At 42.8% G+C, this 13,206-nt stretch overlaps 2 protein-coding genes across 3 annotated transcripts; one reads left to right on the top strand and one right to left on the bottom strand.

Annotated features, from left to right (window-relative positions):
* Positions 1-4,480: 4,480 nt before the first annotated feature.
* On the top strand, positions 4,481-10,278 carry c8a (complement component 8, alpha polypeptide). Its single transcript, XM_084188338.1, has 11 exons — positions 4,481-4,702; positions 6,107-6,221; positions 6,363-6,510; positions 6,716-6,863; positions 7,035-7,224; positions 7,317-7,499; positions 7,777-8,020; positions 8,253-8,390; positions 8,682-8,839; positions 9,562-9,787; positions 9,946-10,278. The coding sequence occupies exons 1-11, from the start codon at positions 4,554-4,556 to the stop codon at positions 10,092-10,094; spliced, it is 1,848 nt and encodes a 615-aa protein (XP_084044464.1). The 5' UTR covers positions 4,481-4,553; the 3' UTR covers positions 10,095-10,278.
* A 131-nt stretch (positions 10,279-10,409) lies between these two features.
* Positions 10,410-13,196, bottom strand: LOC311150817 (complement component C8 beta chain-like). Of its 2 annotated transcripts, XM_084188352.1 has the most exons (5): positions 12,995-13,196; positions 12,395-12,551; positions 11,223-11,386; positions 10,693-10,820; positions 10,410-10,501 (listed from the first exon to the last, which is right to left on the bottom strand). In XM_084188352.1, the coding sequence occupies exons 3-5, from the start codon at positions 11,364-11,366 to the stop codon at positions 10,465-10,467; spliced, it is 309 nt and encodes a 102-aa protein (XP_084044478.1). In that variant the 5' UTR covers positions 11,367-11,386; positions 12,395-12,551; positions 12,995-13,196; the 3' UTR covers positions 10,410-10,464. The 2 variants fall into 2 exon arrangements, with proteins under 2 accessions (XP_084044478.1, XP_084044479.1); XM_084188353.1 differs by lacking the exons at positions 12,395-12,551; positions 12,995-13,196 and adding an exon at positions 11,826-12,117.
* Positions 13,197-13,206: the final 10 nt, after the last annotated feature.

Raw genomic sequence — 13,206 nt, 5'->3', positions numbered from 1 at the left:
AGCTGTTCTTGCCATAGTATGGACTTGGTCTTTTACCAAATAGGGCTATCTTCTGTATACCCCCCTACATTGTCACAACACAACTGATTTGCTCAAACGCATTAAGAAGGAAAGAAATTCCACATGGCACACCTGTTCATTGAAATGTATTCCAGGTGACTACCTCATGAAGCTGGTTGAGAGAATGCCAAGCGTGTGCAAATCTGTCATCAAGCAAAGGGTGAATACTTGGAAGAATCTCAAATATAAAATATATTTTGATTTGTTTAACACTTTTGTGGTTACTACATGATTCCATATGTGTTATTTCATAGTTTTGATGTCTTCACTTTTATTCTACAATGTAGAAAATAGTAAAAAAGAAAGAAAAGCCCATGAATGAGTAGGTGTGTCCAAATGTTTGACTGGTATTGTACATTAGGTTTTTATTTCATTATTTTAGTCTATCTGGCATTAGGGCCAAAAATGCTTTTGGGAACAGGCAGAACAAGTTAACTTCATTTATGTAGGCAAAAAGTAAAATGTTGGAGTTTAATTGAATAAGAGAAAAGCTGCGAAATGGAGAGTTTAAAATAAAGAGAAGGGAGGGCCAGAAAAGTAATGTTTGGGAAAGATTTGGTGAAGTGGTAAAAGGACGATAGCAGTGCCTGCTATATTATAGCCTACTTGATGATTGTGAGGCGCTATACATATTTCACAGTCACAAAACGGGACTTCAAATAGGTCTATGCCACGTCAAGTGAAATCTGGACACTGACTGTAGGTCTATAACCTCTCACATAGCCTTAATATTAACTCCTGCAGAATTAAGCATTTCTTGCAGCAGGCTAAAATGATACACCAAATGTAGGCTACATTTTTACTTTGGAACAGGAGTGGAGAAATATGATTTCTTTCTTTCAGCATCTTGAGAGATTGCGAATGCACAGTTAGATACCATCTGTCTGTAGAGGTGCTATCTTTATCAGCATAATAAAAGCGAATAGGAGCCCTTATCAGCATAATAAAAGCTGATAGTAGCCCATTTCAACCATATAAAATATGCATGCATCCAAGCCGAACTGAGATGTTATCAGAAACATGATGTTGGGTCGTTTTCACAGGTTTCTATTTCCTTACAACCGGTAAAACTGATGTCATCTTTCCCGTTTGTTTTTGTTATGTTATTGCATTTTCTCCTCGGCCCCTAAAGGTCTTTGCTCCGCGAAAGAAGCAGATATGACAGCGAACACTTTATTAATGTCAACTAGATCGAAGCATTCATTTATATCGTTTATGACATTATTTAGTATTTATTTAGTATTTTATTTAGTATTTTAGGGCAACATATAATGACCGAAGAGAAGCTGCATGTATCTAATTATAGACAAGTTGAGTAACAACTAGCCTACCATCATGTGGGAAATTATAAGCAGAAACATTAAAATCAGGCACAAAAAATCCTACACCCCATGTCAAAAAATATTCCCGCCGTCTCTGACTGTAGCCTACAGCCATTTTCTATATTAGCGGAATAGGGTCTTGTGATTTTCACTTTATGACATAGGCCTATAGGCAGGCGGTTGCGGATGGATTATTAGCAATTGCTGGCGGGTGCGGTTGAACAAACAGCTGACCCGCGCTTCACTAATCGGTGTAACATCTGTGGGTGGATCAACAGCGATGAGTGTAACAGAAGCGCTCCGTTATTGGTTAGACCGGCCATAGCAAGGTGCACCGCGGGTCAGTTTAATGTTTAGCCTACATAGCAGGTTAAGAGAACAAACGTAGCAGGTTAAGATAATTAATGTAGCAGTTTAGGATAATTAACGTGGCATGTTAGGAGAATGAGGTTAAGGTTAGGAAAAGGGTTAGGCATAGCTAAAATGCTACAGTTGTCAACAATCGACATGTTGTGCAGCCCAATCAGCCACACAAAACAGTCTTGAGTGACAACAAATCTGCCCAATTAGCTGATTTGCGTTCTATACACCCACTGTTGAGCCTCCCACTTCTGTTGGCACGCCCACTTTCAGACACGCTTCATGTATGCAGTTATCCATGACTCAAACATTGCCTATTTATTGACAAGATAGTCGAGTGACCGCTCTAACAATGGAAATACAAGTCCTCAAAGATTGAAGGCAGGCAGGAGAGGCGAGATCAGGTGGGACCATTCTAGCCAATTCTAGGAAGATTTTAACCCACTTAACCCCAAAATGTATCCAAGTTTTCACAATCATTGTAAAGCCCTAGTTATGTTCTTGCTTTGCAAAGTCATTTCTGAAGATCATTATTTATTTAATGTGATTAGTGATTCATTTACTTTCCTTCCCTCATTTTAAGGTCAACCCTATTACCTGAACTGAACTCTTGTTTTAATATGGTGAAACTATTCTTTAAATTTTGTTTTGTTTTTAAGAAACATTGAAGATATAATAGTAAAATCATAGTGTAAATGCAGATGAGCTGGTTCTACTCTTTTTGGCAATTTTCTGGTGTTTTGTGGTGGAAAACTGTGAGTGTCAAGCATAATATCACATCAACCCTGTTACCCATATATACAGTGGGGGAAAAAAGTATTTAGTCAGCCACCAATTGTGCAAGTTCTCCCACTTAAAAAGATGAGAGAGGCCTGTAATTTTCATCATAGGTACACGTCAACTATGACAGACAAAATGAGAAAAGAAAATCCAGATAATCACATTGTAGGATTTTTAATGAATTTATTTGCAAATTATGGTGGAAAATAAGTATTTGGTCAATAACAAAAGTTTCTCAATACTTTGTTATATACCCTTTGTTGGCAATGACACAGGTCAAACGTTTTCTGTAAGTCTTCACAAGGTTTTCACACACTGTTGCTGGTATTTTGGCCCATTCCTCCATGCAGATCTCCTCTAGAGCAGTGATGTTTTGGGGCTGTCGCTGGGCAACACGGACTTTCAACTCCCTCCAAAGATTTTCTATGGGGTTGAGATCTGGAGACTGGCTAGGCCACTCCAGGACCATGAAATGCTTCTTACGAAGCCACTCCTTCGTTGCCCGGGTGGTGTGTTTGTGATCATTGTCATGCTGAAAGACCCAGCCACGTTTCATCTTCAATGCCCTTGCTGATGGAAGGAGGTTTTCACTCAAAATCTCACGATACATGGCCCCATTCATTCTTTCCTTTACACGGATCAGTCGTCCTGGTCCCTTTGCAGAAAAACAGCCCGAAAGCATGATGTTTCCACCCCCATGCTTCACAGTAGGTATGGTGTTCTTTGGATGCAACTCAGCATTCTTTGTCCTCCAAACACGACGAGTTGAGTTTTTACCAAAAAGTTATATTTTGGTTTCATCTGACCATATGACATTCTCCCAATCCTCTTCTGGATCATCCAAATGCAGTCTAGCAAACTTCAGACGGGCCTGGACATGTACTGGCTTAAGCAGGGGGACACGTCTAGCACTGCAGGATTTGAGTCCCTGGCGGCGTAGTGTGTTACTGATGGTAGGCTTTGTTACTTTGGTCCCAGCTCTTTGCAGGTCATTCACTAGGTCCCCCCGTGTTGTTCTGGGATTTTTGCTCACCGTTCTTGTGATCATTTTGACCCCACGGGGTGAGATCTTGCGTGGAGCCCCAGATCGAGAGAGATTATCAGTGGTCTTGTATGTCTTCCATTTCCTAATAATTGCTCCCACAGTTGATTTCTTCAAACCAAGCTGCTTACCTATTGCAGATCCAGTCTTCTCAGCCTGCTGCAGGTCTACAATTTTGTTTCTGGTGTCCTTTGACAGCTCTTTGGTCTTGGCCATAGTGGAGTTTGGAGTGTGACTGTTTGAGGTTGTGGACAGGTGTCTTTTATACTGATAACAAGTTCAAACAGGTGCCATTAATACAGGTAACGAGTGGAGGACAGAGGAGCCTCTTAAAGAAGAAGTTACAGGTCTGTGAGAGCCAGAAATCTTGCTTGTTTGTAGGTGACCAAATACTTATTTTCCACCATAATTTGCAAATAAATTCATAAAAAATCCTACAATGTCATTTTCTGGATTTTTTTTCCTCAATTTGTCTGTCATAGTTGACGTGTACCTATGATGAAAATTACAGGCCTCTCTCATCTTTTTAAGTGGGAGGACTTGCACAATTGGTGGTTGACTAAATACTTTTTTCCCCCACTGTAGATAGTCTAGAACTGTTTTAGCAATTCAATTTCTCCTCCTTGTTGCACACAACACGCTTACATTCCCCCAAACACGTTTTTTGTATGAAGTTGAACATGTGCTCTTTATGACAGAACATTAAAATGAGGTGAAATGAGTTTTGTTTGACCAATTTACACTACCCAAAATATACTGTTTGTGTGTGTGTGTGTTTTTTGTACTGGGAATTTTAGAAGTGAGTGGGCCAGGAAGGGGTGTGCTTGTGTAGGCCTATGTGTGTGATATTACGGAAAATATATTTCCCAACTGTTAGAGCATGTGTTTACCCTTGATCAATCATTCACTGTGGACTGGAGAGTCTGTCTGATGACATGAGTTCACTTTCCCTAGGATGACAAGTATCACTCATCTAAACAAAGCTTAACATGAGCTCATTTTCATCAAGGAGCTCTTTTATTTCCAATATGGATAGATTGATATGTGCATTATTGGGCTCCTACATTCTGCTGCTGGTTTTAAACAAGTCTCTCACTGTAGATGCAACGGAGAACTCATGGAATATGGCTGAAACCAGGTAGATTTCCATAGCTTTTACTAGAAATACTACTTTTATTTACTACCACTGGGCGATTCCACGCCAGCAGGAGAGGAAAATATTTTTTGTATCTCAGATTGTTCTGGCAATTCTGACATAGACACTTCATTGAGAGGAAGGATGAGTGATATACTTTTTACATTTGTATCACAAACCATTTTTGAGAAAATCATGATGATAATTTAGAGACAGAATACAGACAGCGGAGATTACACAAAGTTTACATACATTATATACAACTAGGTAGAGTGAGCATAGAGCTATAAGAGAATGGGTATACAGCCGATGTGCAGTATCAGTATGAATATTTCTAAATGCAGTAGAGTGCAGTTATTTTGTGTACATTTCAGAGATGGCTTGATGCGGTGTGCAGCATAGAGTGCATGCATTTTACAGACATGCTTATCCAGAGCAACTAGGGTAAAGGGCCTTGCTTATGGGCACATCGACAGATTTTTCATCAAGTCGGCGTTTCGAACCAGCGACCTTTCGGTTACTGGCACAACGATCTTAACTGCTAGGTTAGATGTCACCTGTAAGACCCTATGATATGTGAACCTTACATGATACAGACAACATCTCGGTGTCATTATAGTCCTTATAGTGTGCTCTAACATATGGAGAATGTCTAGATTCTGAAATACACATTTTCACATTAATTTATTAAACATGAAAACTATTAAAATTAATATTTCAAAACGACCCTTTTTGATGTAGCTTAGTTTTAGACATATTGTCTCTTCAAACCCATCAAATTTCCAGAGTGGGCTCTGTGGTACTTTTAATGATATGACCCATTTTTACATAGAAATCGACATTATAGGTCATTAACCAATCACAGCCCTCCTTTAGGATTGTATATTCAGCAAATCACCAGCAGAGGGAGTTCCCTTAGAATCCATTTACCATTCACTGTGTTGCTGGTGTTCATAAAATTGATCAGAACTTCAGAATTAGCAGAGCCCACTTTGGAAATTTGATCTACTTGTACTCATATTTAAAATGAACAAAATCCAAAAGGGTAGTTTTGAGATATTCATATTATTATAATTTTTATGTAGAATAAATTAGTGTGAAAATGTGTATTTCAGAATCTAGACATACTCCATATGCTAGAGCACACTATAAGGAGTATAATGACATCAAGATGTTGTCTGTATCATGTACTTACAGGTCTAAAAAGGGCCAAAAATTTATGGTTTGTGATTCAAATGTAAAAAACATGTCAAACATCCTTCCTGCCAATTACATTTCTGTGAGAATTGCCAGAAAAATCAGAGATACCAAAAATATGTTCTGCTCCAGCTGGAGTGGAATCGCCCTACTTCAATCTAAAATGTCTGTGAAGCTTGAAACTATAATGGTAATTGTATTTGACTGAAGAGCAGGGCAATCTGCTATTAGGAGGGTCAGGAGTGTAAACGTACCAGCTCCTATCAACTGTAAGATGAAAATGTGGTCGTCATGGACCCCTTGTAACTCCTGCACAGACAAGAAGGTAAAAGGGTTGGTTCTCATTATACGGTTCATGTTCAAAGCTTGGGACTAAATGATATACTATAGTTTCTATGATACACAATGATCTGCTGTTCCACTAAAACAATTCTCATATTTTGTATTCTTTATGTATATTGCCCAGTTTCGTTTCCGTTACATGGAGCAAGCATCCCAGTTTGGTGGAAGACAATGTTTGGACAGTCAGTGGGAAGAGCTGGCATGCCCCACAGCACAGGCAGTGTGTTGGGTACCAGACATCTGTGGAGAAAGGTTCACCTGCAATGCCACAGGTAAGTGCACAATATACATTACCACCAACCTTAAGCCATGCATACAATGTTTTGAGTCTGCTTTTGTCTCCAAATGTTTCATGTGGGTTTGTGTTTGTGTTTGTGTGTGCATACGTGCTTGTAATGAGCATGTGTGTGTGCATGCGTGATTGCGTGCATGTGTGTACGTGTGTGTGTACGTGTGTGTCTCTCCATCCGTCCTTAGGTCGTTGTGTGAGCCAGGCGCTTCGCTGTAACGATGAGGTCGACTGTGATGACGAGTCTGATGAGAAGGACTGTGAGCAGGTGGACTACAGACAGGACAAGTGTTCCACACTGCTACCCATCCCTGGAGCTGGCCGCGGCACTCAGGGGTAAGCAGAGGTCAGGGGTCAGAGGACAGGGGTAATCAACAGTCATGGTAAGTGGGAACAACAGGATGCATCTGACACACAAAATACATGTTGTTGCTAGTGCTGCGCACACACACGCACACACACACCTCATTTGAAACAACAATGAAGTATTTCTCTTTATTTTCCTAGCTTTAACATACTGACAGGAGAATTTGTGGACCACGTTCTTGACCCACAATACTATGGAGGACAGTGTGAATATGTCTACAATGGAGAATGGAGAAAACTCACATATGATGCCTTCTGTGAGAATTTACATTATAACGAGGATGAGAAAAACTACCGGAAACCCTACAACTTCCATTCATACCGCTTCATGGTACGGCACTGTCCTGTGTGCATCATCATGTCGCAAAATGTACCCTTTTTTCAATGCTCAACTTATCAATGTTGATTTTTGCGTTATTCTAGGCCCAGGCTACTTCTGAAGGCTCCTCAGAGTATTATGAAGATATGGCCACATTCTTGAAAGCCAGAAAGACGGAAGATTCTTTTAATCTGGGTGTTACTGTTGGGATTCAGTACGTGGAGTTTGGAATAGCAGGGAATGTGGAGACTGAGTTTCTAAACAATTTAACAAAATACACCAATCAGGTAAGAGAATGTCTTAAATAATACCCCGAAACAGCCTCTTTATACCCAAGGAACACAACTGTAGTTAGTCCCTGGCTGCGTTTCATTCCAGGAAGCTATTGCCTACAACCTTGTTTTCTCAGATCCATGAAGGGTAGTGAACGAGGGCAGATGGGAAGGAACATCCATCCGGAAATGAAACCCCTGAGTCCTACATTTCTCATTTGAGCATGTTGTATGAAGCTGAAAAGCTCTATACAAATAGAGTTATGATTATGTGTTCTCTTTTGTCCCTCAGGAACTTGGCTTCATCAGGTTGCAGTCTAAGGTTCAGACAGCCCAGTTTAAGATGAGGAGCGAGGGGCTGATGCTTTATGAAGACATGTACCTGTCCCTCATGGAGCTTCCTGAGGAGAAGTATGACTTTGGCCTGTACTCCCGCTTCCTCAACACCTACGGAACGCACTACGTCACCCAGGGCATCATGGGAGGGACCCTGGAGTATGTGGCGGTCGTCAACAAAACCGCCATGGAAAAATCTAGTATGGTGTCCTTTGTTATTTGTGTGATGCTGTCGTTGAATGAGTGAGCGAGGTTTCAGATTGGGTCAGTGGTGGAAAAAGTGTGAAGGATTTTTAGACCTTTCTATATTTTGGAAGGAACCGTAAAATATTATCATGTGAATTATTATAGTCCATGGTGTATTTGAAGAGTCAATTTCTGTGGTAATTGAATGCTTATTCCAAAACTTGTTTTTGCTCTTGACTTTAACAGACATTAATGCGGGACAACTTAAAGGGTGTTTGGGCGGATCCATTGGCATAAGCAGTCCTCTAGGCAAGTCGAAGCAGGTAGAAGTTGGAGGCAAACTTGAAGTCCAAGGTTGCGAAGGCATTGGATTTTATGAAAAAGGTGTGTGATCGTCCCAACCGACCTTATCTTGCAAAAGACAACTTGGTTAACATTTCCTACTTTTTCTAACAACACCAGATGTCTAGCTCATTTCAAATGTATATTGTTGTTCAACTTTCGGACTTTCTGGTAGTAACATTCAGTTGGAGCAATTGTGGGTAACAGGGATAGGGTCTATTCTATTTCACATGAGTTCATTCAGTAAGTATACTGGAATTGCAGTTTATTTCCTGAGTTTACTGAATTGAGATGGGCCCGTGTGGGTATTGATGATTTCCCTCTGTAACCCAGAGAAGGGAAGCAGCTCCAGTTTGATCGAGGACATTGTGACGCTGGTGAAGGGGGGCACCACAGGAAGTAGTGGGGGTCTGCTGGCCATCAGGGACCCTGACACATACAGGAAGTGGGGCCTTTCTCTCAAGTACAACCCAACGCTCATCGAGTATGAGGTATAATAGCATTTACTTACAGATATACTTAAACACACTGTATACAGCCAATGATGTATATAAACCATGGATTGCTGATGCTATGTATTGGCCAATGAGAGGCTTTGAAGTGACCGGTTGGCCATATTGACACTCCACAGGAGAAGCAGTCCTCCAAAGGAATTAATGGCATTCTACAGTATTTCAATTAAATGTTTCAAGGACAAAAGTATTTTTTGCTGTAGTGATGACAGTAACATTAGAACTTTCTAAAGATTATACTTTAAGGAAAATGTTTATGTGTATATATGTATATAAATTAAATGTATATGTATGTTTAGCTCACATAACATAATTTAAAAGTCTGTAATAAAATAAACGCGGCAAAAACAAATGTAGACATTCATAAATGCATTTCTATAGCTTCCAGAATATTTTTTACAATGGTGGGGGAGTGCCAAGATGGCGGCGCGGGGGCTTCACAACAGCGGCCCTTGTCAGTCATCTAGTGTATATATAAATTGTGCATTCAGCACACAGATGGTGCTGGACATTACATCTGTGCATGCTACTTGAAGCATGGTACTTTTGCATGTGTTTACTTTACTTTATATACAGTGCATTCAAACATACTGCACATAGTACGTTCAATATGCACAATAATTAGTAACTCATCAAGCATGGTCTCTTCACCCCTCCTCTCCTCCCTCTCTCCCCTTCCCTTCCTCCACCCTTCTCCCCAGACCCTGCCCATATTTGAGCTGGTGCGTCTGAGCACAGCGGGGGACCACGTGGGGGCACGGACGGCCCACCTGAGGAGGGCGTGGGAGGAGTACCTGCTCCAGTTCAACTCCTGTCGCTGTGCCCCCTGCAGGCATGACGGCATCCCTGTCCTCTCCCAGACCTCCTGCCACTGCATCTGCAAGCAGGGCTTCAGGGGGGAAGCCTGCGAGGACACCCTCAGGAAAGGTGGGTGTAACAGAGTGCTATTATATGCAGTTACTTATATCCGCAATCAGATGGCAGCAAGTGCCACACCTTACTACAGTAACTATGCTCTTGGGTTAGTACGTTTTAAGACTCCGATGAGTGGGTGACACAGAGCCTGGCATTCTGTCGTCTGATAGGTTCCACGACGGACGGGGCCTGGAGTTGCTGGGGTGCGTGGTCTTCCTGTCAGTCAGGAAGTAAGACGCGCAGACGGTCATGTGACAACCCCCGGCCAGATGGGGGTGCCGCTTGCCTTGGCTCCTCCTCCCAGAACCAACGCTGTTGATGTCACCAGCCAGATAGGTCACAGCACAGCAGGGGGCACAGATTTCAACACTACACCAGGAAGTTGGAGTGAATACCAATTATGTATGTTGAATAAGTAAAGAATGAAACCAACTCTCTTTTTATCTGGCCAGAAAGATAAGGGTCAAAATGTTTGTGTTCAGAAATAAAAACAGTTAAAGATATTCTCTATTATCAAAACATTTATTTATTTTTGTCACATGCGCCGAATATGTTTTACCTCCTCAGTTTTTCTCAGTTAACTCACTTTCGCTATAAAAGACTCAACAATGAAAACATACTGTCTCACAGGCACAACACTTCCAATTATCTTTATTTCAATTAAGAGTCTGTAACAATATCAGAAACAGTCAGTAGATTCCACCTGGAGTCCTCTGCAGGCCATGCCTAATGGGAGAGATGAAGACATTGTTATCATTGTGATGATCATCATCCTCAGTATCATCATCATATCATCATCATCACCATCATCTCTCACAGGTTTATACATCTACCAAGTATAGTTGGATTGAGGAGGGAGGGAGTATTTTAAGAAAAGCCTATCTGTTTTTGAAGCAGGCAGGAGGGAGGGTGTTTACCTTTGAGAACAGCAAGTCCATTGTTGCGGAAGGGGGCATAGCGGCAGGAGCTGTCTCCTCAGGTTCTTCTTCAGGGAGATAGCGCGGGAGAAGTCTCTGGAGGTCACCAGCTCATATAGTGGTCGCATCTGTCACACAGACAACAACAACAACCACAACAATACTTTAACATCAGCACAACCAGCTCAGGTCTGGAGTCTGACAGACAGGTAGAGGACACCTTTAGAGAGACCTTGGGGAAATCTGAATGACAGATAGAGAGAAGGAGATAAAGAGAGAGAGAGGAGATGAAGAGAGAGAGAGACAGACAGAGAGAGAAAAAGAGGGCCATGAAAAGCGAGAGAAAATAAAGAGACAGCAATAGAGTGAGAGAGAGAGATATAAATGGAAAGGACAAAGCAAGGATCCCAGGGTGCTGCAGATAAGTGAGAGAAGAGAAAATGAGATGTAGAAAGAGAGAGAGGAAATATAAAAAAGAGACAGAGATAAATGGCGAGAACAGAGTAGAGAAAGAGAGACAGTATTCCCACCGTGCTGCGGAGGAAGTCAGGGTTGTAATGCACAGTTTCTCCCCACCGTCTCATCAGTTGTGGCGTGGGCAGCTTCTTGGCAGCCAGCGAGGTGATGGACTTACTGTCACCCCCTCTAACCACAGAGACAAAGTCCTCCACCATGCTGCATTTCACTGTGTCCTCTAGAGGAGGGGGAGGGGAGAGGAGAGAGAGGGTGAGTGAGTGAGAGAGGCAGGGGGAGAGGGTAGGGTTGGTGGAGGGACGGGGAGAGGGAGAGGGAGAGGGGGGGTGGAGGGGGAGTGCAGAGGGGAAGCGAGGTAGGGAGGGGGAGAGGGAGAGGTGGGAGGGGGTTAGAGAGAGGGGGAGGTAGGGAGGGGGAGAGGGAGAGGGGAGGGAGAGTGGGGGGAGGCAGGGAGGGAGAGTGGGGGGAGGCAGGTAGGGAGAGTGGAGGGAGGGGGATAGGGAGAGGCGGAGGGGGAGTGGGAGGGGAGCAGAGGGCAGGGAGAAGGAGAGGTGGGGGGGAGGGAGAAGGAGAGGGGGAGGAAGAGAGAGAATAAAATATAATTTAAAACAATTTGAGTGCTATAGTACAACCAATCTTTATGCAAGTGTCCCACTTACTGTAAGGTTTTTTCTCACAGAAGGCTGCATTACCCAATCCATGCACAGAATGTGAAGTACATCACACGTCCGTTATGATATTAGATTAGCTACTCCTGTTGTCTTTATCCATGCAAAGTGGATTACAAACAGCAACCTGTACCACATGGACTCTCCACCTAGACTCTCCACCTAGACTCTCCACCTAGACTCTCCACCTAGACTCTCCACCTATACTCTCCACCTAGACTCTCCACCTAGACTCTCCACCTGGACTCTCCACCTAGACTCTCCACCTAGACTCTATACCTATACTCTCCACTAACAGGTTTTATCTACATCCTCCTCCTCCTCCTCCTCCTCCTCCTCCTCCTCCTCCTCCTCCTCCTCCTCCTCCTCCTCCTCCTCCTCCTCCTCCTCCTCATCATCATCATTACCACCACCACCACCACCATCATCATCATCATCACTACCTTCATCGTCACTACCATCATCATCCTCATCATTATTGTCATCATCATCGTCATCATCATCATCATCATCATCACTACCATCATCATCTTCATCCATCTCCTCCTGCTAATATTCACCCTCTTCTTCCTGCAGCCATCGCAGCGTGTCCAGGCGGTCCACTCTGATTGGACACAGTCCACTGGGTGCATGGCGACCTGAATCCCCACAGACCGAGCTTCACGGACGCCAATAGGCTCTTCGCCACCGCCGGTGGCTGTCGCTATGGCAACGTCACTGAAACATAGGTCACGTAACTCACAGCTAACCACAGTGCATCAGCCCCTTAAAGTATATTAGTCAAGCAGGGCGAGACAGGGGAGGAATCATCTGTGTGTTGGTGTGAAAGAAAATCATTATGGTTTAAAAAAGTTGGACTTCTTTTAATAAATATACGCACACACACACACGCACGCACACACACCATTTTTTATTCTCTATCGACCGTTTCATTGATTTCAACAGCCCACAGTTTAAATCCAGAATATTGTTCCCTCTCGTTGTACCCAGTGAAAGCTTCAGTCTAAAACATTGACGATCGGGAGTAAGTGTACTGCAAATTAACCTCACACTAAATCATACATTGTCTGTCAACTGTATAGAGTATTGATGCTTGTAGAGGACAGCCATTGCCCTTGTATCTCTATCTTCCACACACAGAGACTTAATAAAGGTTTTACCAGATTAGGATCCAGCACAGTGTAGCACAGAGGAGGCAGTAGCATGGGCTGACTGTAGGCTTCAACATGGATCCAGAGAGGAAGGTAGTGGTGGTGGATCAGGACTGACACCAACCGGATGATCTGTGTGTGTGTGTGTGTGTGTGTGTGTGTGTGTGTGTGTGTGTGTGTGTGTGTGTGTGTGTGTGTGTGTGTGTGTGTGTGTGTGTGTG

This window comes from Coregonus lavaretus (assembly GCF_964263955.1).
Source record: "Coregonus lavaretus genome assembly, chromosome: 23".
Lineage (NCBI taxonomy): Eukaryota > Metazoa > Chordata > Actinopteri > Salmoniformes > Salmonidae > Coregonus > Coregonus lavaretus.
This window is presented reverse-complemented; position numbering and strand designations above follow the sequence as displayed.

What these genes read in the sequence shown, in the direction of transcription:
- LOC311150817 (XM_084188352.1), bottom strand. Translation starts at nt 11,366, where the DNA reads ATGGTGGAGGACTTTGTCTCTGTGGTTAGAGGGGGTGACAGTAAGTCC. An exon ending in CTGACTTCCTCCGCAGCACG is followed by an intron (nt 10,821 to 11,222) that starts GTGGGAATACTG and finishes TCTGTGTGACAG; the next exon opens with ATGCGACCACTATATGAGCT. An exon ending in TGGACTTGCTGTTCTCAAAG is followed by an intron (nt 10,502 to 10,692) that starts GTAAACACCCTC and finishes CTCTCCCATTAG; the next exon opens with GCATGGCCTGCAGAGGACTC.
- c8a (XM_084188338.1), top strand. Translation starts at nt 4,554, where the DNA reads ATGAGCTCATTTTCATCAAGGAGCTCTTTTATTTCCAATATGGATAGA. An exon ending in GTTCACCTGCAATGCCACAG is followed by an intron (nt 6,511 to 6,715) that starts GTAAGTGCACAA and finishes ATCCGTCCTTAG; the next exon opens with GTCGTTGTGTGAGCCAGGCG. An exon ending in TAACAAAATACACCAATCAG is followed by an intron (nt 7,500 to 7,776) that starts GTAAGAGAATGT and finishes TTTGTCCCTCAG; the next exon opens with GAACTTGGCTTCATCAGGTT.